The 25,615-nt window shown below is 30.4% G+C and overlaps 2 protein-coding genes across 2 annotated transcripts in view; one reads left to right on the forward strand and one right to left on the reverse strand.

Moving 5' to 3' along the window:
• Positions 1-25,615, reverse strand: part of LOC107447615 (sodium-coupled monocarboxylate transporter 1) — a 170,977-nt gene that overhangs the window by 58,552 nt on the left and 86,810 nt on the right. The window lies entirely within an intron of this gene.
• LOC107440799 (putative sodium-dependent multivitamin transporter) lies at positions 363-24,951 on the forward strand. Its single transcript, XM_087153261.1, has 11 exons — positions 363-760; positions 4,113-4,178; positions 4,256-4,375; positions 6,248-6,402; positions 6,471-6,611; positions 8,512-8,650; positions 11,909-12,116; positions 12,995-13,149; positions 18,477-18,667; positions 21,728-21,825; positions 24,739-24,951. The coding sequence occupies exons 1-11, from the start codon at positions 419-421 to the stop codon at positions 24,837-24,839; spliced, it is 1,716 nt and encodes a 571-aa protein (XP_087009387.1). The 5' UTR covers positions 363-418; the 3' UTR covers positions 24,840-24,951.

A 25,615-nucleotide genomic window follows, 5' to 3' on the forward strand; every position in this document is an offset into this window, starting at 1 on the left:
ACAATGCCTAGTGAAAAAGTGTAATAGTTCCTATCTTTCATGCTTTACTTAAAAACTTTCGGCATTGTATACAATACTTAATTACTATTTCATAATTTGCAGGTAACGTATATATTCTTTTAATCGCCTTTCAAAAGCACAACATATTTTTTTTCCTGCAATAAAAAAAAAACAGAAAAAAGTTAACTTTCAATTGAACATAAATTATGGCATTTTCTCCCACTTGTTATCATTGTAAACGACGTTTAATAAGAATAAGACAGTAAAAAACACAAGAAATGTTATCTTTTTACGAAGATTAATTGCCCAGAAAATAACTTAATATCTTTTTAGCGTTTCATAATCAGAAGATTCTTTTCTCCGCATTTAATAAGCTATAGCAAATCGCAGACGTTTGTAATCAGACACAGAAATCAAAATGTTTAAAAAGTACAGTCTTGGTGTTGCCGATTATGTTATTATTTCTTTGACACTTTTGTTATCGATTGGGATAGGGTTATGTGCAAGGTATTTCAAAGGTCAACAGAAAATACCGTCGGATTATTTGCTGGCAGGAAAAAATATGCCAAAATTTCCTGTCATTTTTTCTATCATTGTTACTCTTACATCTACGTCTTCGTTTCTTTCATCACCAGCTGAAGTTTACAAATATGGCATCGCTATTTCCATTGCTAATTTTATGATGCCCATAGGAATGTTTATATCATCAAGCGTTATTATACCAGTGTATTTCCAATGCGAAGTCTCAAGCATAACTGAGGTAAGAAATTGAAATTCATTTAATGAAGTTATTATTTTTTAACTGTTAACAGGAAATAAAGTAGAGGGGCAATATAATTATAAACCTCACAGTCTGGAAAAAAATTGTATGTAGTTATCATGAGTTTAATTTTTAGTCAGTTTTAAGAATTCAGCTGGTCAAGTCTTCTGAAAAGTAGCTACCCTGTAATGGGATGTGTCTGTGTATTATGGGCGTAACTTAGTGAATATTTCTCAAAACTTATAAAGTACTTCAAAGTACATCTGATAAAGTACTTAAAATATCTATAACGATATTATGGTACTATAATATCGTTTTTGGAGAAAAAAATATCACATCTGGAAAAAAAGGGACTTACAAATAACTTGCTTCTGATCAATTCTACTGTCAACTAGGAAGTAACTTTCAAATTATTATTTGATAATAATTTATTTAAAACTTATTATCACTTTTGTAATATTATATTGATACAATATCGGTAAATATTTACTGTAAACGGGTTATCATTTTCAACTTAAGTCCAAAAATATTGATGCAGTCTAATGTATTTACTGCCCGCAATATATTTTATGTTGACATTATAATGGAAAATTTTATTTCTAAAGTAGTGAAGTTTATTCCTAAAATATTGCTACACTGCTAAACATTTACGCACATTAGTACTGTTGCACATATTAGTAACTTGTGCATGCTTTTGTTAGTGCGTTGATTATTCCTAAGAGATTTCATACTAAGAGACTTCAAAAAAGCAACTTTATCTCGAATTTTTAGGATTAGAGGTGCTTTTTTTATGATAGCGTTTCATATAATCTTTGAACTCAGTTATTTCGCTTTAGTTCATGAATTTGACGAGGAATTTTTGAATTAAAATTTTTATTTTTTTTAGAAATGTATTACCATAACATTCCTTTCGACTTATATAAAAAAATAAAATAGAAAAAAGTCTATTAATTAATTTTGAAATGTGTACGTATTTACCAAAAAATCTGAAAGAGGCATAATATTATTTTTCTTGCTTCTATGATTGAATTTGTAGTACCTTGTGCATCCTTTTATCAGTGTATTGACGTATTCGTTCCAAAGAGATTTCGGAAAAGCAACTTTATCGCCTATTTTGAGAATTCATGACAGCGTTTCATATAACGAATGGAATTGAAAGTTCATAAATTTAAAATTTTGTTAAAATTTCTTCTATTTTTTCTCACAAAAATTCATGGCTAAATGTTGAACCATAATATAGGTCAATCGAACAATAATATAATTAAAACTTGAAGCTAACTTAATGGCGTTTTAAAATGAATCATACTTCCATTAATTTTGAACAAGATTATCGAGTAATCTAGTTCAAGTACAGCAATACGGTACAAATTAGCTAATAATAACTGTATTAAGGTTCATCACGTTCGAAAATTTCTACATTTTGTAGTTTTTTTTCCCTTTCTTTTTCAAAGTCTTCCTTTACTTTATAATTTCATTGGTATATATATGATATAGATTAAATTACAAGGACAAATAAAAAACTAATCTAATCTAGTTCAAGTACAGCAATACTGTTCAAATTAGCTAATAATAACTGTATTAAGGTTCATCACGTTCGAAAATTTCTACATTTTGTAGTTTTTTACCATTCTATTTCAAAGTCTTTCTTTGCTTTATAATTTTATTGATCTATATAAAATATAGATTAAATTACAAAGACAAATAATAAAGCTAAATACAAAGCCGAAAAAATACAAAACCAAAATGCAAATTCTAATCACACTGAGAAAAAATTTGGGATATAGTTGCCATCCTTTTTAATGTTTAAATAAAATGAAATTTTCTAAAGAGCAATTTGTCTTATTTTTTTTTTTATTTTTCACTATTATGGTTTTGTTTAGTAATTTATTCACTTTTTGTTTGTTTTCTTACTAATATCACTTATTGTCCCTTGCATTAGAAGCAATTTAATAAATTCTTCGCAAACACCTTTCACTTAAAAAAATAAGCACATTTTTAGTAAAATATTTGCACTAATTGTTTTTAAATAATTGTTATTTTATAAATTAAATATATCATTTCGAACGATAACTGCAGTTCCTGACTTAAAATTGCATTTAGTTTACCTCAAAACTAAAAATGGTGGCAACTAAACGCTAACACAGAGTATAAAGTCATAGTTCAAATAATAAGAACAAAGCCGAAACAAAATCACGAAATACAAAGCCAAAATGACTAAATACAAAGTCAAAGCTAAATATTAATGATAACATTAACCCAGGAGGACGCGTGATGCGTGAACGAATATTAAGAAGCACCTTTCTCATAGTTTTTATTCCTAATTTTGGGATTCCAGGTAAAAAAAATATTTAGTATTTGAACTTTTAGGTCATGATTCAAACGCAGATTAGCAGCACGTCAACTTGCTTCGATCCTTTATAATTGAGTAACCAAATTTTTGATTTTCATGCATAGTAACGCAACTTCCTCGATGTTAATGCACAGTTAGTTGATTTTTGTTATATGTAATGTTAGTTTGTGTGCTTATTAAAGTAAAATTTTCATGAACATTGCAAACAAGTCAAAATCACTTGCCAAGGAACGAAATATTACGCACAAAACTCGGAAGATTACGAGAAATAAAATGATTTGTAGCACGAACTGTGAAAGACGCACGGGGTCATTCTACGACCCTAGTAACTGATTAAAAATCTATTGGGAGGGGACCATCAGTACCTTGAAATGCGGTATGGACGAATCTTTAGATATCTTGTGCCTCTTATGTTTAATAATTTTAAAAATCATTTTTCTGGTACCTTGAAAAGCGGTATGGACGAATCTTTAGATATCTGGTGTCTGTTATTCTTAATAATTTTAAAAATCATTTTTCTGGTACCTTGAAAAGCGGTATGGACGAATCTTTAGATATCTTGTGCCTCTTATGTTTAATAATTTTAAAAATCATTTTTCTGGTACCTTGAAAAGCGGTATGAACGAATCTTTAGATATCTTGTGCCTCTTATGTTTAATAATTTTAAAAATCATTTTTCTAGTACCTTGAAATGCGGTATGGACGAATCTTTAGATATCTGGTGTCTGTTATTCTTAATAATTTTAAAAATCATTTTTCTGGTACCTTGAAAAGCGGTATGGACGAATCTTTAGATATCTTGTGCCTCTTATGTTTAATAATTTGAAAAATCATTTTTCTAGTACCTTGAAATGCGGTATGGACGAATCTTTAGATATCTGGTGTCTGTTATTCTTAATAATTTTAAAAATCATTTTTCTGGTACCTTGAAAAGCGGTATGCACGAATCTTTAGATATCTTGTGTCTCTTATGTTTAATAATTTGAAAAATCATTTTTCTAGTACCTTGAAATGCGGTATGGACGAATCATTAGATATCTGGCGTCTGTTATGTTTCTTCTGCAGATGGTAAGAATGAATATTTGAATTGCATCGAAAGGAAAGAGAAAAAAGTAATGTAATTTTGAATTTAAGGTCTTTTTTAGGTATTCTACATGTCCATTTCTCTTTATGGAGCAGTTTTGGCATTGAGTGCTGTTACAGACTTGTCTTTTGAACTGTCCATTGTGTCCTTGGGAACTGTTTGTGCTTTTTATTGTTCCTTGGTGAGATTGTTTTCTGAATTGATTCATGATTTTCATACATTTTACTTTTCCATTATTGTTTTCTTCCTCATTATTATTCTGAATGAACATTTTTATTTAAAATCGTTACTTATTTATTCTTATTTAATGTAACGAAACCTATCAAAATAATATTTTATAACAAAGTCTGTATTAATCTATCAAAAAAGCATGTAAGAACGTGTACTTATTGCACCGAAAGACTGGGGTTCGATCCTCAGAGGAGGGTTGCAGCCTTCTCAGCTTCAGATCAATTAGAGATAACTTGTCAGGTAAGTAAAGGCAGTCTGTCCGTAATGCTGGCCTCATTAATAAAATCATGACGTTGTTCTGAAAATTGTATACCCTTAACCTCCATAAACTCCGTGGCTCTCATCGGGCTGATACTTTATCAACGCATTCAATATAAGCTATCAATAATTATTACTTTTCTTTAAATGAAAACATGGATAAATAAAATATTCTTTATCACGCTTATCCACTTTTACAGCTATGTAATTGAAGAGTATCTCAATTTTCAGCTCTTAATTACCTGCAAAAAATATCTTCATAACACTTTTTAATTTAAAAAACTGAAATTTAAGATTCACTGTTTCTTTGTTTTTTAGTCATTGATGTATGAATTAAAGATGAGATTTCGTGCTGTTTTTAGGAACAATAACCACATCTAAAAAAAATCTTTCGTGATAATTGACAGACCAAAAATGACATTGCTTTAAAGAAATCGCTAAATTCCAGAGCTCTGAGTTCAAGAACTTCACACGCAGGTCGTCGGGCTACCGAAGCGGGGTGCTCTCCTTTTCTGCTGATGATCAAAATTATGATGGCATATCTTCGGATCATCCTCAGGGATGTTTGCCAGACAGTCGCCAATAGGCCATTGTGCAGCTCTAGTGCGACGTAAATGAGCACAACTAACAGCAACAAAAGAATTCTGACAATCGGTATTTGCTATTTATTTAATAGTTCGATATAATAATCTAGAAGTTCTGGCTGGGCTTGTTATAGCATGGTATTTCTAAAGTGTTCATCTTTAATGTGTATGAGAAATACTGATGACACTTTTGTGACGTAACATTCGTTACACTTTAAAACATTATACACATTTTAAACGTAGAGCTATCGTGACGTGACATTTTGCATGCCTACTTCGCATAGCTTTTTTATTTCATTTTATACCCAGCGTTTAACAGCCCATCCAATTCTGAGTTTACAACTATTAATGTTTAACTCCATAGCTTCAGAGTTTTTAACCCAGCCTAGAAGATAAGAGAACACCTAGATCAAACAATGTAACAAACTAGCTTTCCTGGAAAAAATTTCGATGGAACTAATCCTCATTTACGCTGCATGTAGAGGAAAACCACAAAAAAGATGAAGCCCTTGCCACGGTTAGTCCGAATTCAATTGAATTCTAATTATAATTTGTCTACTACTGAGGATATTTTGGGTCAAACCTATGATTGGTGCGAAATGGGAGCAGAAATAGTACCAATCTGCCACTGCTGGGATTCGAAACTGGGTTATCTCATTGGGAGGCGAATGCTCTATCCCCTGAGCAACCACTGGGATTCGATACAGGGTCACCTCATTGTCAAGCGAATGGTCCATCCCTGAGCCACCACGGTTCGATTTGTATAACTTGGCAATTCTGACAATGAAGATATTTGACACTCACGCTTACCATCTCAATGCATTCACGTGTACGTGTTCTGCGCATTTGATTACTTTTATTAAGAAGAAAAACCTTTTAAAAATTATCCTGACTGTAACTTTACATTTTAACACGAGACTTATTTTGATGTGGGTTTCTTACATATTATCTAATATGCATTTATTTATTTTATTATTTAGGGAGGACTTAAAGCTGTTTTGTGGACAGATGTTTTTCAAGCTATTTTAATGACAACTTGTCTATTAGCTATATACATAGCAGGCATCTCTGATGCAGGTGGTATTTCCGATCTCTTTCGAAAGGTTTCGAATGGCAAAAGACTAAACTTTTTCGAGTAAGAATTTTTTCAAAGTTATTGATTCTCATTACAAACGACATTGTTTTATTTTTGTTACATTACAGACTCATGCCAGATGTAACCAGACGGTATGGATTTTGGGCTTGCGCAACTCAAGGAATTATGGTGGGAATGGCTTTCTTTGGAACAAATCAAGTTGAAGTACAAAGATTACTGAGTCTCAGTGACATAAAACGAGCAAAATCGTATGTATGTAACAACCTAAAAACATTGAGCATATGAATTAATTAATATGTTTTTATAGGTGTTAAAAATAATTCTTAAATACCTTCAAAATTGTTCTAAAGATATAGAGCTTTCTAACTCCGCATAAAAATCATATTTACTGTATCGAGTTATGTTTTTCTCTCATTTTTAGTAGCCAAAGAGCACGCCATACTACACATCTAATTTTCAAAAATTAACTGTTGATTGTTTCCAAATATGTACTTTTTTTATATTTTTAGAATATCCACTAGATATCAGCTACGAACATGTTAGAGTCAGTATGATAATCTTAATGCTTTGCAACAAAAATTCTATCCTGCCTTGAAAAGTGTAGCTTATCCTGATCTTGATCTTTCTGCATCAGAGTCATATTAACTGTATCAAGTAAATTTTTTTTGCCAAATTACTATAAAAGTTACTAAGCAAAAGCACGTAGTATCACCCCAGATTTTCAAAAACTATTATTTGATTCATTGTTTGTATCTTTCATATTTTAAGAACATTGACTAGATGGCAGTATCAAAACAAGACTGGATGGAAGCATAAACATCTTACAGTCGATATAGAAATCGAGACATTTTTAATAAAAATTCTGTCCTAATCTGGAAAATTGTTACACATCAATTCTAAACATATTTCAATTGCTTTCCGGCATTTTAATTATAATTAAATGTCCTTCTTTCGCTAAACAGAACTTACTGCCAATCAAAATTGTGATAATTTAATAAAACAAATTGTAAGCTAGAAGTTATGCATTCTCAATGGAAGAGAGAAGTGAATTTGTTTAATAATTCTAGAACAACAGCTGTAAAGATATTCGTTTAACTTCAGAACAGAATTCACGAGAAGAACTTAAACTAATATTATATGATGATATAGATAAACTGGGCTTAAAAAAAATAGGTTTTCAGCAATGAAAGAGGCAGTTTCAAAAAATTTCACATACACATGAATAAGAGTAATTTCATTTTAATAAGATGATACTTACTTTCTCATTCATTCTAGATGTAACAATAAAGCTATAATTATCTACAAGCCGTCATTCCACGCGAAAAAAATATATTATGGTGTATCATATCACCAAAACTGGTGAAATGCTTAAGTATTGTAGCGAAACACCATACGTAACTCCTGGTTCAAGGTATTTCATTTCTCCAAGAACCAAGAATAGATTTTTGTGTAGTGAAACACCAAGAATGTTCTTTCACACTACTTGGTGACAAGGAGCTGCCGTCATTTTTGCTATCCAATAACACTATTTTACTAATCTACAGAAACAGTAAAATATTATACATATATTAGTCATTTAAATTATTTTTATGAAACAGTTTGTAGTTAGAACATATAATTTTTGGACGCATTCGAACATTACTTCCCCAAATAAAATTAGTTTGTAAACCAATATAGTATATAAATATTCGAACTAGGCTTAATAGAACAGAAACAGATAGAAATTATATATTATAAAATTATTTACAACAGTTCACTTAGATTTAAAAATCTTAATATAATCATCCTTATTATGCAATTTATGCCCAGTCTTATAATTTATTATTTAAAATAGTATTAAAATATTTAATATCAAACTAAACTGATATATCTTTTTCTAAGTAATTTCAATTAAAACTATAAATACAATTGAAAATTTAAAATTGAATATATATACAAGCATGAAAATTGCCTAAGTTCCTAATACTGAATCAAGAAATCAAAGCAATTTTATTTTATATCATTAGAATAATTTTATTTCAATGTTCTTTCTTTTAAATAATAAATAGGATTATTTTAATAACATATATACTTTTCCCATTTATTTAGATTTAAACTTTAAAATAAAATCCAGAACTTTTATTCAAATATATCATAAAATCTTTACAGAACTCTCCGAATGAGTAGTTTACCAATGTGTCTCATGTACTCTGCATGCTGTTACATTGGAGTGGTGTTATATGGTGTTTACTATAACTGTGACCCAATCTTAAACAAAGAGAGAACAGGATTGAGAAAATATGATCAAGTAAGTGACAAATGGTGTAAAAAAATTAATCGAATGAACTTTATGTTTTCATGTAAAAAATACAAAGCAATGGAATTAAGTATGAAAATTACAAACAAAAAAATGAAGCAACATTTAAAAATACTTATATATAATATTTCTTTTAAACTATCTGCTTAAAATATATTCTTATTTCTTTAAACTATCTGTTGAAAATAAAATACTTTCTTAAATTAACTAACTAGCTGAATGCTCGTTCTTCTTTCGAGGTGGAAAAAAATTTATAAATCGATGCTGAACAAAACTAGAAAGTTTTAAACAAAATGGTAAGATAATTACCGATAAAAATAATAAAGTCTAAATTAATTCAATGTTTTTTATATTTATTATTAATTGCTGCTTTTCTTAATGGCTTTACCTTATTAGATTAAGTTGTTGTTGTAGTTAATTTACGTCGCACTAGAGCTGCACGATGGGCTATTGGCGACGGTCTAGGAAACACCCCAGAGGATGATCAGAAGACATGCCATCACAATTTTGATCCTCTGCAGAGGGGATGGCACCCCACTTCGGTAGCCCAACGACCTGCTCGCGAAGTCGAGCACTTTACGGTAGAACAGTTTAACGAGGACCAATACCGCACACCCTCGGTCCCTACGCAGACTGATCCAAGTGGTCACCCACCCGCACACTGACCGTAGCCAGTGATGCTTGACTTGGGTGATCTGCTGGGAACCGCGTCTTAACGATCAGTGCACTGCGGGACTATTAGATTAAGCAAAATAGGTACTTCGTCATTTTGTTTCGGTGTCAACTGTTTTCGGAATCATCTGGCATAATGCTGTTACTCTAAGCAACCCACTGCATTTAAAATTTACCACAATCAAGTAAGTTTCATCTGTACTTGTATCTTCCAGGGTGGGAAAACCAATTTCTTCAATATCTATCAAGAGAATATACAGTATTGATTGCATCGGCATTATAAATGCGCATTTACAATGTCCATTTTCGTATACAAGCAATGCCAACTACGTCCATTTTCTTAAATGCGCATCTGAGAGCCATGATGTCTCAGGGAATAGAGGATTCGCCTTCCAATGAGGCAAACCGGGTTCAAATCCTAGTCGATACGAATTCCGTTTCCGGCTTGGACCGACCACAGTACTGACGTGGAATATCCTCAGTGGCAGGCGGATAGTGGGTTAGAATACCCTTGCCGTCAGACTAACCGTAGGAGGTTCTCGTGGTCATACTCTCCATGTAGCGCAAATGCGGATTAGTTGCATCAAAGATTTCTCATCGAAGGCATAAGCTCTTATGGATTGGGTTCAAAATACAAGACTATTGAGTTGAACATTAGTAGTCATAACACCAAAAAAAAATTAGGTCGGTTGTTCAAAGACGGTTATAACATCCATTATGTGGAAATCTTAAAAGGTGTGGTGAGAGGATGATCTCTGCGTCTATGGTTTCAGGATAGTGGGAATTTAATCAAATTGAATAGTTTTTTATCATTCCGTAACTTCTGCATCTCCTTGAAGATTAGCAGAAATCTGGTAGCTGAATCGGAGGTTTTCTGTGGCTGCGCTGGAATACCTCTAGGCTACTCTTGGGCCTAGAGTTGAAGTCTCACTTCAACTTGCAAAACAGGCCCGGTGCTCACAGTGGCAGTTGATGCAGATAGCCGTCTCGCTAATCGGAGGCAAGGGTCTAATCGGTGGCAATCTATGCCAATATGTATATGAGAAAAACGATCTGAACTAGGTTGGAAAACTATTGGCTGTGTTGTAATGGAACGACTAACTGCTATGCGTTGGCACGATGTGCACGCTTATCATCAAGACGTGGAATCAGCATTTAAGTTAAGCTGGAAAAAACGTTATTGAAGTAATTTTTACGTTGTTCGCAAGCCTGGATGAGATAATTCATAGATTATTTCAAAAGCTTTCTTTCTCTAGTAAGTAAGATCCCGCTTGGTTTGTAGAACGCTCGCAATAGCATCACTGTAGAATTTGGAAGTGGAATACGTTGTAAATTTATAGTACTGAAAGTAGAAAACATGCTCAGCATCTTTCATCGAGTGCTCTTACTAGAGCTTCATAAACTAATTTGCTGGGTGCAGTGATGTCATCGATGCGAGATAAAGCATCAACCACGGGGTTTTCAGCAAGCCAGATAAGTCGCATATCAGTAGTGAATTGTTCTATGTAATCTACGTGTTACTGCTATCTTAAGCATCACTTTTCAGGTCGTTATTACATGACAAACGTCAGAGATTTGTGGTCGGTAAATAAAATAAAATGTTCTTCTTAAAAGATATGTTTAAAATATTTGATAGACGAGTAGGCTACAAGTAATTCGTGATTATACGTACTATAATTGAATTGTGCTATCGTTAGTGTTCTCGAGAAGAATGTTATTGGTTGCCATGAATCTTTAAAGCGTTGTTGTCAAATTCCTCCAACTGCTGAATCTGCCTCATCTACATACATGGGCCATTCAAATGTTGAATTTGGATATTTTAGCCATCTCACATTGGCGAGATTTTGTTTGCAACTGGGAAAAGCTGCTCGCCCAACCTCTGTCCAAGATATTGGATTAGTACTCTTTTTCCCAGTTTCCTTTTGAAAAATCATGCTGAAGAGCTTGGTTTTGAGCTGTTTTTGACAAAAACCGATGGTAATAATTTAACATCCCCAAAAATCCCCGAGGGTCCTTTACTGTGCTCGGTCCTATCGGATCATTAAATTTAAATTCTAGAGTTGCATTTCTGTGGGCAGTAGAGGGTTTTTTACTACAAGTTTAACAGTTAATAATAATTCTCGAGTAACTAGTCGAATCACATTTTTCTATTTCATTGCATTTTTTTTTATTTGTAGAAAAAAATTTATAAAAACTTACTTAAAATTGCAGTAACATTTGAAATAATTAGAATTTCGAAAGAGTTACTCTATAAAATTTATAAACAAATATAACCAATTCAGAATGAAAAATTTCAACTATTATAGTTATATTTCTGCAGCCTGTGACCTTTCCCGTGTAGTGTTTCTCTAACAAGTTTAAAAATTAATAAATCTCGAATTATTTATTAAATCTTATTTTCCTTATTTAATACACTTCGTAATCCTCCTTCGCAATTTCAAGCCTCTAAGTTTTCTTATTTTTTAAAATCCTTATAATTTTTAAATATAAAGAGATAATTTTTCCTTTAACAAACTATTAAGCATTTATTTCTTACATTTACTACATTAACGCAAACAATTATTAAATTCTTTTTAGATTGTCCCTGCTTACATTGTTACAAGATTTAGCTCTTATCCAGGACTGACAGGTCTATGCATAGCTGGTATCTTCAGTGCTTCCATGAGTACTATTTCCTCGTGTCTAAACTCTGCCTCAACCGTTACAGTCATTGATTATTTAATACCAATCTTCAGAAAGGGCAACATTTCTGATTTTAAAATCATTTTGATGGCGAAAATTGTATGTAAGTGTCCAACGACCTCACTAGTATTATACGGGTAAAAATTAATCGTGTGAAGTATTTTTAGCGAAATAATCTATTTAAAAATATGCTTCTTCAATGTATTTAAGCAAATACTGGGGCGTTACGATTAATTTTCAGATTGAAGACTAGAAACACGATGTAATTGTTCACATGCTGTTGTCAACTGCGAGTGAATTGCACATTCACCTTGTTGCTTTAATCTTGGTCTTTGTGCTCCTTCGCCGTCAACCTTTGCTTTCTGACTTAGTTTTTGGTGTTCAGAATTCGTGGGTGGCCAGCGGCATTGCGACTCAGAGTCAGCAATGCATGATGCTCTCGTTTAGGAAGCCGCTTTCATGGTAGCGTGTCTTCAAGCACATGCATATTATTCCCAATTTCGGGAAAAATTAATTAACCAAATAAATAACTAGTTTATTGCAAATAACTTTACAAACACGTGTACAAAAAGTATTAACAGTTTATTAAATATCAATGTATATGCTGTTTAAATTTACCCTAATTAGAAGTCTTGGCTTAATTAGCATCAATAGCTTTTAAATGTAACTACTCCTTAAAATTTAAACTCTTTCCAAAATTTGGCTTTATTTTATAAATACCACATTCAAACTAAGAGTAATATAGTATAACTTAAAAAAAATAACGAAAAACAATACAGACCCTGTTGGAGTTTTTTTGAAAGGCATAATTAAAATAAAAGTCGCTCAGAGAGCTAGGCAAGGAAATGTTATTTTATTATACTATCTCTTTGTCTGAATCAATAGATATACTGCTTACAAAACTTAGATACTTTTAGTTTACTTCATTTATAAACAGAGGTTTTAATTTTGATACTTTATTTATATACTTTCTTTTAAAAGCTGCTATCTATGGCGGTGTTTGCATAGGTCTGAGCTTTGCCTTTCGACACGCAGACAGTATTCACCATTTGAATCAAGTATTTGTTGCTTTACCTCAGGGTATTATTTGTGCTGTTTTTCTGTTTGGAATGCTGACAAGAAAAGCTGGTGATAAAGTAAGTTTTATTCTCTAAGATTCGCGAAATATGCTATTTAGGGGAAAGTTTATACTTTTCAGCACGTCTAGTACTTTATAAATAGTGACAGTAATCACATCCTTTTAACTATTTAATATTACGAAATTTGATAATGAGCATGAAATAATTAAGAATAATGATTGAATACAAATTACTACCTATTTATATTTTTTTTACTTATTTATTCATTTAAATCAAAAAATCTTATGTGTGGCAGTTATGAAGAAAAGATTTCACTTGTGTAGGATAAATTGCTAAGGAGTTTCATTTACATAATTTATTTTTCCTGCAAGTAATATAAATTCCTTTTACCTTATTTTTTTTAATTTCGTTATTTCGTTACTTTTTCGTTATTTTTAGCTTATATAATTTCTTTTATAACTGCAGGTAGAACTATGTTACTTAAACATTTCATTACATTAAAATATTTACAAAAATATGTATTACTATATTAAAACCATTTGTATTATTCAAAAAACTTTTGTAAAATATATAAGTTACACTGTCACAATTTTCATTCTGAAATTACGGTAATATAACCGAAAGCAGTCTGTCCATGCAATTGAACGTAAATTTAACGATAGCGAACATTTATTTCTAGTATGCTAAAAAAAAACATGAATACACATCTATGCGGTTTATTTAACAATTTACATCGATAATGGTTTCAAAACCATCATCGATGGAACGTAACCAGATATTGGAGATAGTTTAGCAGCTTTATGGTGCAGCCATCTGTGCTTGAATGAGTGATGTATCGTATGTTTTTAGTCCAGGGCCACAAATTGGGAAGTGCAAGACTCTGGAAACATCTTCTTGTGTTGAAGGAAATAGAAAAATATTGTAAACATAAATTGTCACCGATAGGACTCCGACCCCCGTCTTGTTGGTCATAAAATTGACAGATTAGCCTCGTGGACTATAGTATGTACCCATCAGAGTTGGCCGTTGATTACAGTAATCGATTACAACTGTTTACAACTTTCAGAAAATTTTGATTACAGCTGTAATCATGATTACAATTTTGATTACAGTAATCAATTACTTGTAATCATGATTACAAGTAATTGCGATTACAAGTAATCACAACAAAAACGATTACAAGTAATTATGATTACAAGTAATCAAAATATATGATTACATGTAATCATGATTACATGTAATTTGATTACATGTAATTGTGATTACTTGTAATCAAACTATACGATTACAAATTATTACGATTGTATACTATAGTCAAATTTTTTATGTAAGTATTCATGTGTTTACATATTTTTATGTACATAGAATGTACGCAAGCATGAACGTACAATTTGCGATTCCTATACAAACAATGTATACACAAACGTTGTTTGTACGTACAATATTCATAATTATATTGTAATATACTTAATGCAATGCGCATATGCTTAGTACATATAATTATGCATTTATGATACATGTACGCATGTATGTTGGTTTGTACAAAAAGGCAATGTTTTGTATCTTTGTATACATAGACAATGTATGTATGAACGTATATGAAAATAATGTTTATGCGTTTGCATGCTTTTATGTACTTAAGTGCATATATTGTATAAATTTACGATAATAGCACGTATATACAATGTACGTTTGTATATAAAATTGTACGTATTTGCGTACAATATGTAAGAATGTTATTTAAAGTTACAATATATGCACATAGTTGCGTAAATAAAATGCGTACATGTATACATGCATATTTATATGTACATCGATATATGTGCACGCAAAGTATGTACTTGTGTACAACTTACGTATGTACTTGTATAACTACATACTTTGTTAATACTTATGCGCATGTAATGCATGGATGTACAAAAAAATAGTTATATGCACAATGTATGCATGTGCATACAACGTATACATGTACATAATTACAAGTAATGTACAAATACATGCGTATATTTAAATATATGTAATTACAATATACACATACATTGTGCATACATTAAAAAAATTTATATGAGTAAAGTTATTAAAATTTGTTTTAAAATTTATTCTAAGGCATAACTCGAAACTCGACCTCATATTTTTTAGAAAGCAAACGATAATTTTATTTGGAATTTCTAAATATTAATTCCACGCATAAAATTTACCGTTTTTCTTACCATTTAAAAAATTTCTATGAATCATGCATTATGTTATAAAAAAAATAAATCTGTATTGTCAAACATTTCATGAAAATACCTGAAAATAATGTTTTATTCAGAGAATTTCAAAATGATTTAGAACAATTAAAGCTGAAAACTAAATTTAAATATCGTTTGATTTTGTCATTTAACTTGCTTGAGTCATTAAAAGTTAACTTACATGCATTTTATTTATTGCATTGAACACGTATTTAGACATAAATGTAATGTACATATGTATACGTGTAATGTATGTACGCATGTACAATGTATGTACATACATTCATGTATTGTACGTGCATATATAGTACATATGGATATGCATACATGGAAAATACGTGTATTGTACATGTGTGGATACATTCATTGGACATATATACATTGCACCATATGCATAGATAGGGATAGCATGCATGTACACATGTAAAATTTGTACGAAAGAATTATGCCCAATATATTTATGCACATATGTACTGTATATGTACACACATATGTACATTATATGTTCATTATATGTTATATGAACATTATATGTTCATATCATCATATGTACATTATATGAATATACATCTGTACGCTATATGTATATACATCTGTACGCTATATGTATATACATCTGTACAATATATGCATCTCAAATGTGTGTATGTACGTACGTTATGCATGTCGAATGCATGTATGAATATATGTGAAATATAAATACGCCCATTGTACGTACAATCGTACACAAATGTATTATGCATATTTGGATACTTACATTGAGCATGAACATATTATGTACATGTACATAAATACACTGGACATGCATATCATGTACATGTATACATACATATATTGTACGTCCTACAGATATACCTATATTGTACGTCCTACAGATATACCTATATTGTACATGCATACATATATTGTACTGTTCATAAATAAATTGCACATACATGCATGGGACATACATTGTACAGACAATGTATGTATGTTCGTACAAACACAAGTACTTGTATATACATGCGTACATGAACATAGATATACATTAAACAGACATAAATATTTGCATAAAATGCATATATTCATTGTGTATAAATGTACATGTCTACATTGTTTACACATACATACGTAATTATTATCTATATGCATACGTACATATATTTTATACCTACAATATAAGTGTATGTACATGTGTGAAACTAAAATGTCTGAACATATGCACTAGATAAAATCATATGTACATACATTTTAGTTACATTCATTTGTACGTATACAAATACGTACAAAATGCAGTACATGTTAATACGTGCAAAATGTATCATTATAAAATACATTCTACTATCTACTGTAAAATATAATCATTTATAAGAATACAATAGTCTTGTAATCGTGTAATTAGATTACATGTAATCATAATTACATGTAATCAAATTACATGTAATCAAATTACATGTAATCATATATTTTGATTACTTGTAATCATAATTACTCGTAATCGTTTTTGTTGTGATTACTTGTAATCGCAATTACTTGGAATCATGATTACAAGTAATTGATTACTGAAATCAAAATTGTAATCATGATTACAGCTGTAATCAAAAATTTTTGAAAATTGTAATCATGATTACAAGTAATTGATTACTGTAATCGACAATGTAATCATGATTACAGCTGTAATCAAACTTTGTAATCAAGATTACAAGTAATTAATTACTGTAATCAATATTGTAATCATGATTACAGCTGTAATCAAAATTTTTGAAAATTGTAATCATGATTACAAGTAATTGATTACTGTAATCAAAAAATTTAATCGATTACATTTTTGGCCAACTCTGGTACCCATCTGCAAGGAACTAAAAGGTTTCTTCAGACGAGCCTAGTTGATGCGATAAAATTCTGGTTGTTTAATTATAATAGATGAAATAAGTTAATAAACAGTTTCTTTTCTCATTTAACATCCTTTATACCATCGTATTTATGCCTATTTATGGGTTTTTGACTGTTTTACTTGAATATCATAAAATAACAATGAAATAAATTGTTATTTAACCATTTTTTCAGAGAAATTTTTCTAACAATGTAATACTTTTAGTTGTATATTTTTGCTGCTGATAACCAGAAAAGTTAGGTTTGTTCTTCCGAATAAAATTTAGATTTCACAAAAAGCAATTCGTAAATTACATTTTATTTACCAGTAAAATATTTGGTGAATAAGTGTGCAAGTGGAACTAAACTGTAAAACTGATTAATTTGTCTATAATTCAAATTATAAAAATATATGCAACAAAAATTTTAAATACAGCTATATTTTTTTAACTGTTATAATGTCAACCTTTCATGTTGTCTGCTGTAATTCGTTATCATTCATGATTGCCTTACTTTTTTATTTTACTTGAAACATTTGGATCAATTCATAAGTATTTTCAGTTTTGTGTTCTGAATAAATTTGCTATTTCAGCATCAGCAATCAACGCATTTTAAATTTTTAGCAGAAAAATAAAAAAAATCACATTAAACAATGTTGAAGACATTTAATATGGCAAAATACAGTTATTAATGCAAAATACACTTAATAATGTGAAATAAATTCAATAACGTCAAACACATTTAAATGTAAATACATTCTACGAGTAATCAATCGCAGTTAGGAACATTGTAGTAAAAACCAAATATTTTGATTTAAACTGCTACGCATATCAGAGCAATTAATTGAAGGCCATCTTTACGATCTAAATTTATCATTTAAAAAATCAAATGCTAAAAACGGAGTAAAAATAATCTTTAGTGTGACGAAAACAGTAAAATGCGCAAATAGTAAGAAGCACAGTGCACACACACACAAAAGAAGCATTCTGAATAATTTTTGATTTTATGATTGTATTTTCACGTACTAGGACTCAAACTTAATGGCATGCTGGGGTGACCTCAAATATGCTAATTAACTAGCGCAAACTATATTTTAATTTACAAAATCAAACACTAAATATACTCTTTCACGTATGAATATACATTTTTATATATAAATATAATTTACATATAAGACTTGTTTAAACTCTATTTCTTAGGAATTATTCGAATGATTTTGTCTAATTGTGCATTAAAATATTGCTTAAGAAATAACAGCGAGAAAGTTAGGTATTTAAATTACGAGAACTTTTTTAATTTCAGTGTATATCTTTTGCTGTAGTAGTGACTTATGTAATAATGGCCTGGATTGCGCTAAGCTCTCTTTATGCAGGATATGTTCAACCTCTATTACCTCTGAGCAATAGTATGTGTCCTTCATCACAAAATCAAACAATGTCTGACAGTATTTTTAATATATCCTCATCAACATTACCATCACCAATTACGGAAAAGTAAGTTTTAAAATAATTGTTTTTAGAAGTTTTAAATTGTTTTAAAAACTCAACATTTAAAATAGTCATTTTTTTAATCTTCCAGAATAGTGGCTTCCAATTTTTTCCCCGACTGTGGAGCCCTTTGGCGGAACCCCGAAACTTAATGAGTAAATTTCATGAATATTAATTTCAAAATATTTAATGATTCTAAATTTATTCGTTATTTTGAAATATTTTATGAATGATTGACGAATGAATTTTTACATCATATGATTTCATCAATATTCGTCTTAAAATAGGGTTTTGTGTTAAAAAGTTTAATTCGTGGTAACTATCCTCTAGTTCTTAATTTCATTTAATTGCTTGCATCAACTGAGAAATAATCAATGATGCACTTTCCATTCAACTAAAGAAAAAGGAAAAAAAAAGTCCTTGATAATTATAATCAGAGAAACATAAGTACTTCTTCATTGTTGAATTTGGTACTTTTTATCAGATACGAAATACTAATGGATTTTTTCACAAATGTAAATATCCTTTTCATAATTCATTCACATTATTATCAGGAAAACCTTGTTTTGAAATTTATTTCTTCTGAAATTTATTTCTTATTTCCTCAAATTGCATAAGTTCATTAAAATTAACGGGAATATTAAATAAATAATAGATTATTATTTGCACTTAAGTTAAATTACAGGTAAAAAAAAATCATAGCTAGTAAAAAAAATTCATCATTGTCGGAACCCTTGAGATCTTTTCCTGGAACTCAAGGGTTCCGCGGAACGCCATTTGGAGACCGCTGGTTCTATTTCCAATTACGCTGTGAAACTCACACAGTTTGAAATTGGGAGATTAGCCAGCTCGGAATATAAAAGTGGCCTGAGCTTATTGATTACCACATTGTAGTCATCATGCGAGTGATCTCCGAGTTGTAGTCATAACATAAAAAAAAGCACCTTGACCACTGTATGAAATGTTGCGGGCCACATTTTATTAACTCTTGGTTAAAACTATAACGAATAAAAAAATACTACATTTTTCATTCTTTTAGTTTAAGAAACGCATAATGTTTTCTTGGAATTTGTAAATTAAAATTCTTAAGGTCTATGTCAGACAAAGCTTCCATCCGTATATATATATATATATATATATATATATATATATATATATATATATATATATATATATACACTATTTGGAAGAAAGTGACGGGACGCGACACTATAACGACATAAACCCATATTTATTAAAATTAATAGGAGGTAGGACCTCCTTTAGCTGCGATCACAGCTGCTACCCTTCTGGGCATGCTTTGGACTAAATTAGACATAGTGGCAAGAGGAATTTCCTTCCAAATGTTTAACAGAAAGTTCCATAGTTCATGCTTGCTTTTGGGGAGTGGTGTGCAGTCTCTCAACTGACTGTCCAATTCGTCCCAGAGATGTTCAATTGAGTTAAGATCAGGACTCTGCGTCGACCACTCCATGCGTTTAACGTTGTTGTTCACATAACAATCAAGAGTCCTCCTTGCAACATGGGATCGTGCGTTGTCGTCTTGATACAAGCAATCATCCATACCCTACGTTACCCACAAGGTAGGAAAGACATGATTGTCGAGAATATCACAGTATCCATCGGCATTCATCATACCATCAACCTTCACCAGTGGGCCAGCCCCATACCAGGAGAAACAGGCCCATACCATCAATCCTCCTCCACCAAACTTTACAGTTGTCCCGTCACTTTCTTCCAGATAGTGTATATCTCGAACATGCTATGTGAAACAAAAAATCATGTTTTGAGACAGTGGGTTTTTAAAGTTTTCATTGCTAAGAAAAGTGCATAAGAAATGCTTTAGTTTGCTTAAATGAAGATTACCTGCAAGTTGAATTATGAGTTGTGCTAGTATTGCTGCTGAAAAGAATTTGTCTTTTCATATTTACACCAGTTCTTAGTTCAAAACACTCTTTTTTTGAGTTGTGCCACTATTCCAGCCCATGAGCGATATATATATTCCTTCCTTTGTGTTTACCTATTGTTAATTAACTTAAAGCTTGTTGCCTATTCTTTCTTATTTATTACGCAACTAATTTATATTATTTCATTTTATTCATTTAAAAAGCAGCTAACTTAAAAAATTTAAAAATACTTTCTAATAACTTAAAATTTGGTAAATAAGTTTAATAAAATGCATTACAATGCATAAATTTTAAAATAATTGCTTAATTATTAATCATAAATAAAGGAATTACATATATATACATAAATATTTTATTGGTTTGCAAGTAAAATTCGGAGAGAATGAACGATTTAGAGAAGAGTTAAATAAATTTTTATTGTTTTTTGTTAATTTCCAAAAAAAGTTATTGATATTTACTCTAAGTATTTAATCATGTAAACCTCATTATTATCACTCAATTACAAATGAAGAGTTTTAGCAAACAGTATTCTAATTTTATGTAATACTTTCCTGATAAAGTAAAGCCAACACAAGTCCACAACCAGCATTTTTCAGAAATGCTATTCAGAACTAAACGTTTTCCAGAATTTAAAGTTTTGAAAAATACTTTTCTTCTTGAGTAATATAAATTCAAATTTTTTTTTCATTAACATCCAAATTAGTTTTAGCCAGATAAAACAAAAATAAATGTAAATTCTAAATTTAAAAAACTAAAATATGTGAAGTACCAAAACAATTTTCCGAAATTATGAATCTCATAATTTTATCGCTTTTATTTTTTGAGAGATATCCATAGAAGTTACCTTAGAAAGAGTAATTTCTTTAAATCTTATAAAAACAAATGCCTTATTTCTCACTTTTTTGAAACTTAATGTTAAACCATGTGTTTGACAAAAACTTAGCGAAGATGTTAAAAAAGCAAAGCATAAAATCAGAAGGAAAAAAAGAAAATCTAATTTAAATCCGATTTGGGAAGAGAATATGACTTTTTAATATTATTTCGCACTTTTAAAATAGTGTCACTCATCCCATTTAAGTTTAATAGTGGTGAAATATTTAATGAGTTGGTTTGAATATAAACATAATAAAATCAATAATAAATAAATGATTTTTTTCAGGTATCACTTTGTACTGTACAAAATGACATTTATGTGGTATTCTTTCATTGGATTCTTTCTGACATTTTTACTCACAGCTTTTGCTGCTTTAATAACGGGTAAGTATGTTAATATTCCTTCATAATCTGTTAAAACAATTTTTAACATAAATATATTAAAAGTTTAAATTAAAACATTTTAAAACATATATTAAAAGCGTGCATAAGCTCAACGGACAAAAAATTAGTCACCCTAGTACGCAAGTACCGATGAATCGTTAGGTTTTGCTTGATGACGCAGGGGTCAAGTGATGTGCTCAACTGCGTGTGCACTGCCTCAACGTGATGAAAGGCAAGAAGCCATCAGTGTGAGATTTATTTTAAGCGAAAATTGTGCGCAAATATAAGTGCAATGATGGGGCAGAGTGGCAAAAAGGCGCAATTGTATTTGATCGTGCCCATGGTCAAATGAAGTTGCTGGATTTGGTGTTTCGATGCGGATTGTTCAACGTGTTTACAAGCAGTGGTGTAATACGCGTGGTCACGAAAGACGACGTCAGAATTGCGATCGAAAAAGATCCTGTATGAAAGAGATCGGAGACGTGCTTCACGATTTGTCAATCAAAATCGCTCTCAAACCCTACAGAAATTGCTGCAGTTAGTGAATAAAGGTCCATCCCAGTCTGTTAGTGAGAGAAGATTTTCGCGTTAGCCTCATGAAATAAACATTTGGAGTCGAACACCTCGCAAGAGGCCATTGCTCACGCAGGCACATAAAGCTGCGCGACTTCAGTGGGCTAGAAGTCACCGAACGTGGACAGTCACCGAACGTGGAATGTAATATGGTCTGGCGAATCACGTTTTTGCCTTTATTTAAATGACTCACGTCGTCGAATGCACAGAAGACCAGATGTAGCATTTCATCCTGATTATGTTCAAGGTTGGCTCAAGGGCTTATTATGGATTGGATTCACTCACTGAAGCCACCACTAACATGAACCAACATGTTTATTTGAAGATTCTGAATGATCCAGTGTTGCCTTTCCGTCAACAACTTCAAGAAGAGAATGCTGTCGATACCTCTATTTTTTAAGATGACAACAGAGTTCCTCTGGATTGAAAAATATGTGACTGGTTTTATGAACACTCAGACCCTCAAGTGCATCTCGACTGGCTTGCAAAATCACCTCTGACTTGAACTCCATTGAAAATTCGTGGGACATATTGGAACAACGGGTAAGTGGTCGGAATCAACAATCTCGCAATTTGTTGGATTTAAGCGAGCAAATCCTCAGCGATTGGCTTAACCCACTGACTGTCCACTATGTAAAAAGTTGAATTTTAACCTACAGTCTTCTCCTCATAGCAAAACCGGTTTCTCCATGTAAATAGATAGATTCACTTCCTAACCGAATTCAAGCGGTTATCAAATCCGAAGATGGTGTTACACGTTATTAAATGATGTTTTTCAAGATTTCTCTAAGGGTGACTAATTTTTGTCCAGTGTGCTTCTATTTTAAGCATAAATATATTTTTTTCAATTATATTTCTTTAATAATCTATAAGTTTATTTTTCTATATATAAGAGGCATTGATTTAGAGTGGATTAAAGCTTAAGAGTGCATTTCAAATGTTTAGAACCATATTTCACTCTAAATATATTTAGTAAAATGGGAAGGCAATAGTTATGAAAACTTTAGTTATTTTATGAAAATACATGTTTTCCGTAAAAAAAGATAAAATAAAGATTAATAAAGTTTCCATATTACTAAAAACTAATTATACTATAACCATATTACTAATACATAAAACTAATTTGCTGTGTTTTTTCTATAGCTCACTATAAGGTTTAATGAGAGCTTTTTAAACTGTATGAACTAGAGTTTACGGTCTAAATAATAAATTCATTATTATAAAAATTTATTTTCTATATATTTATTTCTCTTATGCGACAACAAAAACACTGATATTTCTCTGTCTAAATTGGCAACACTATAGAAACCCATTAATAATTCATGTTGTTAGAAAACAGCATGACCAGCTTTAACTAATTGAAAGCAAATAGGTCTTATACATATTCTAAAAGATAAAATTTGAAAAAGTATTTTAATCAATTAGGTGATTTAGAGATGATAATTGAACTAAAACGTTCCGTAACGGCGGATTATAAATATGTCACATTTCATAAGGAAAATACATAGTTTGTCAACTTGCCAAAATTTGTTAAAGCATGATAGGATTCTTCTATTCCATGCACCATTTTCACCAAACCTCATGTTTTAAAATTTTAGTTTATTTCGTAATGGAAAATTTCTCAACTATTTTGTCAAGATAAAATCTTGTGTTGATAACTTTGTCAAAAACTCTCAGTTTTAATAAAACGGATTTTCTTTATTTAAAATGAAGAAAGATTTGTTGACTAAAATGTCATTAAATACAATTATACATTAAATATGTTGCATATAAAATTTAAGTTAAAATTAATGAATATGCATAATGATAATTTGGAACTTGTTATGTTTACGCATTGTATCTTAATGAACTAATGTCTCATCATAAAGTTTAAGGCATTCAATTTGATTTGATTTATTTTCAAAAAGAACCTTTTAAGGAGAGCAATTTTTGAATCGGTAATAGATTAAAACATAAATATTTATTTACTCTTATATAAATATGTATGATTACAACTAATAAAATATATGATGTATAACTAATAAAATAGCTTATTTATTACAACATTTTATAAAATTTCCCTTTAGAGACATCTGAAAAAGTCTTTTTATTTATAAAGTCATTAAATTCGTAAAATTCAAAGCACTCAATTTGATTTGATTTATTTTCAAAAAGAACCTTTTTCGGGGAGCTATATTTGAATCGGTAATAGATCATTTACAGTAATATAAATATGTATATAGGATTGTTCTTTATAATGTTCTTTATAATGTTCCATCAATGTTCTTTATCAATAAATATATTTTATGTGAATTAAAAATTTATTTAATTATTTCATTTTTGTTATTTTACTTTTTGCAGGATGGAAAAAGAATGTAATACGTGCAGATTCTAAGTGTTTGAGTCCTGTTACTCAATTTTGGATGAAGAGAAACCAAGTATATGTCCAACAAATCAAATAGAAATATTCGATACAGAGTACAGAGACACAAGTAGAATTTTCCTCATGAAAAGTTGTATACACACGACTGTGTACACCAAAATGTTCTAAATCCCAAATAAATTGAAAGTTTTTATTGTTGTATTGATGGAAACCACTATTGGCACGACAATACCTTACTCTTTGAAGTTGTTAAGCTTTTATAGGATACCGGTGTCCCTCTTAAATATTTTTTCTCTGTTTCTAACTACACGTAAAAATATATTTCGATATTTTTAAATCTTTGAAAAACTAGTCTAATAGTTACTAAAAAAAACTCTATTAGAATATCGGAATCGTACTAAAATATAAAATCAAGAGAGGGTAGTATGAAAAATTCATATAAAAATATTTATCAATGATTGATTTTGTAAATTAAAGAAATTTTAATGATGAATAACTGTTTTCCTTAGATCTAAATAACTTCAAAAAAGCGAAAATTTAAAAAATTTTTGAAATTTGAAGATTTTACTTTTCACCTAGCAAAAGACGACACCGGTGTTTCATGTATAGTTCCCAACTATAAATTATTAAAATGATAAAAATATTATTTTTCACTCATTTTGACCTACATTATTACGAAATAAGGAAAAAAGTATAAAAATTTGGTTCATCAGATTTCTGCGGCAAGGGAATAGAAATTTTTAATCGCATTAAGGTTTCGCGTTCATAATTTTTAAACCTATTTATTAAAGAGAAAAAATTCTCCAAAAAAAATTAACTAATATTCAAATGATTGTTGGACTACATAATCGTGTA

Source organism: Parasteatoda tepidariorum, chromosome 10 (genome assembly GCF_982258835.1).
Source record: "Parasteatoda tepidariorum strain Cologne lab strain chromosome 10, Ptep-v5.0, whole genome shotgun sequence".
NCBI classification, from domain to species: Eukaryota; Metazoa; Arthropoda; class Arachnida; order Araneae; family Theridiidae; genus Parasteatoda; species Parasteatoda tepidariorum.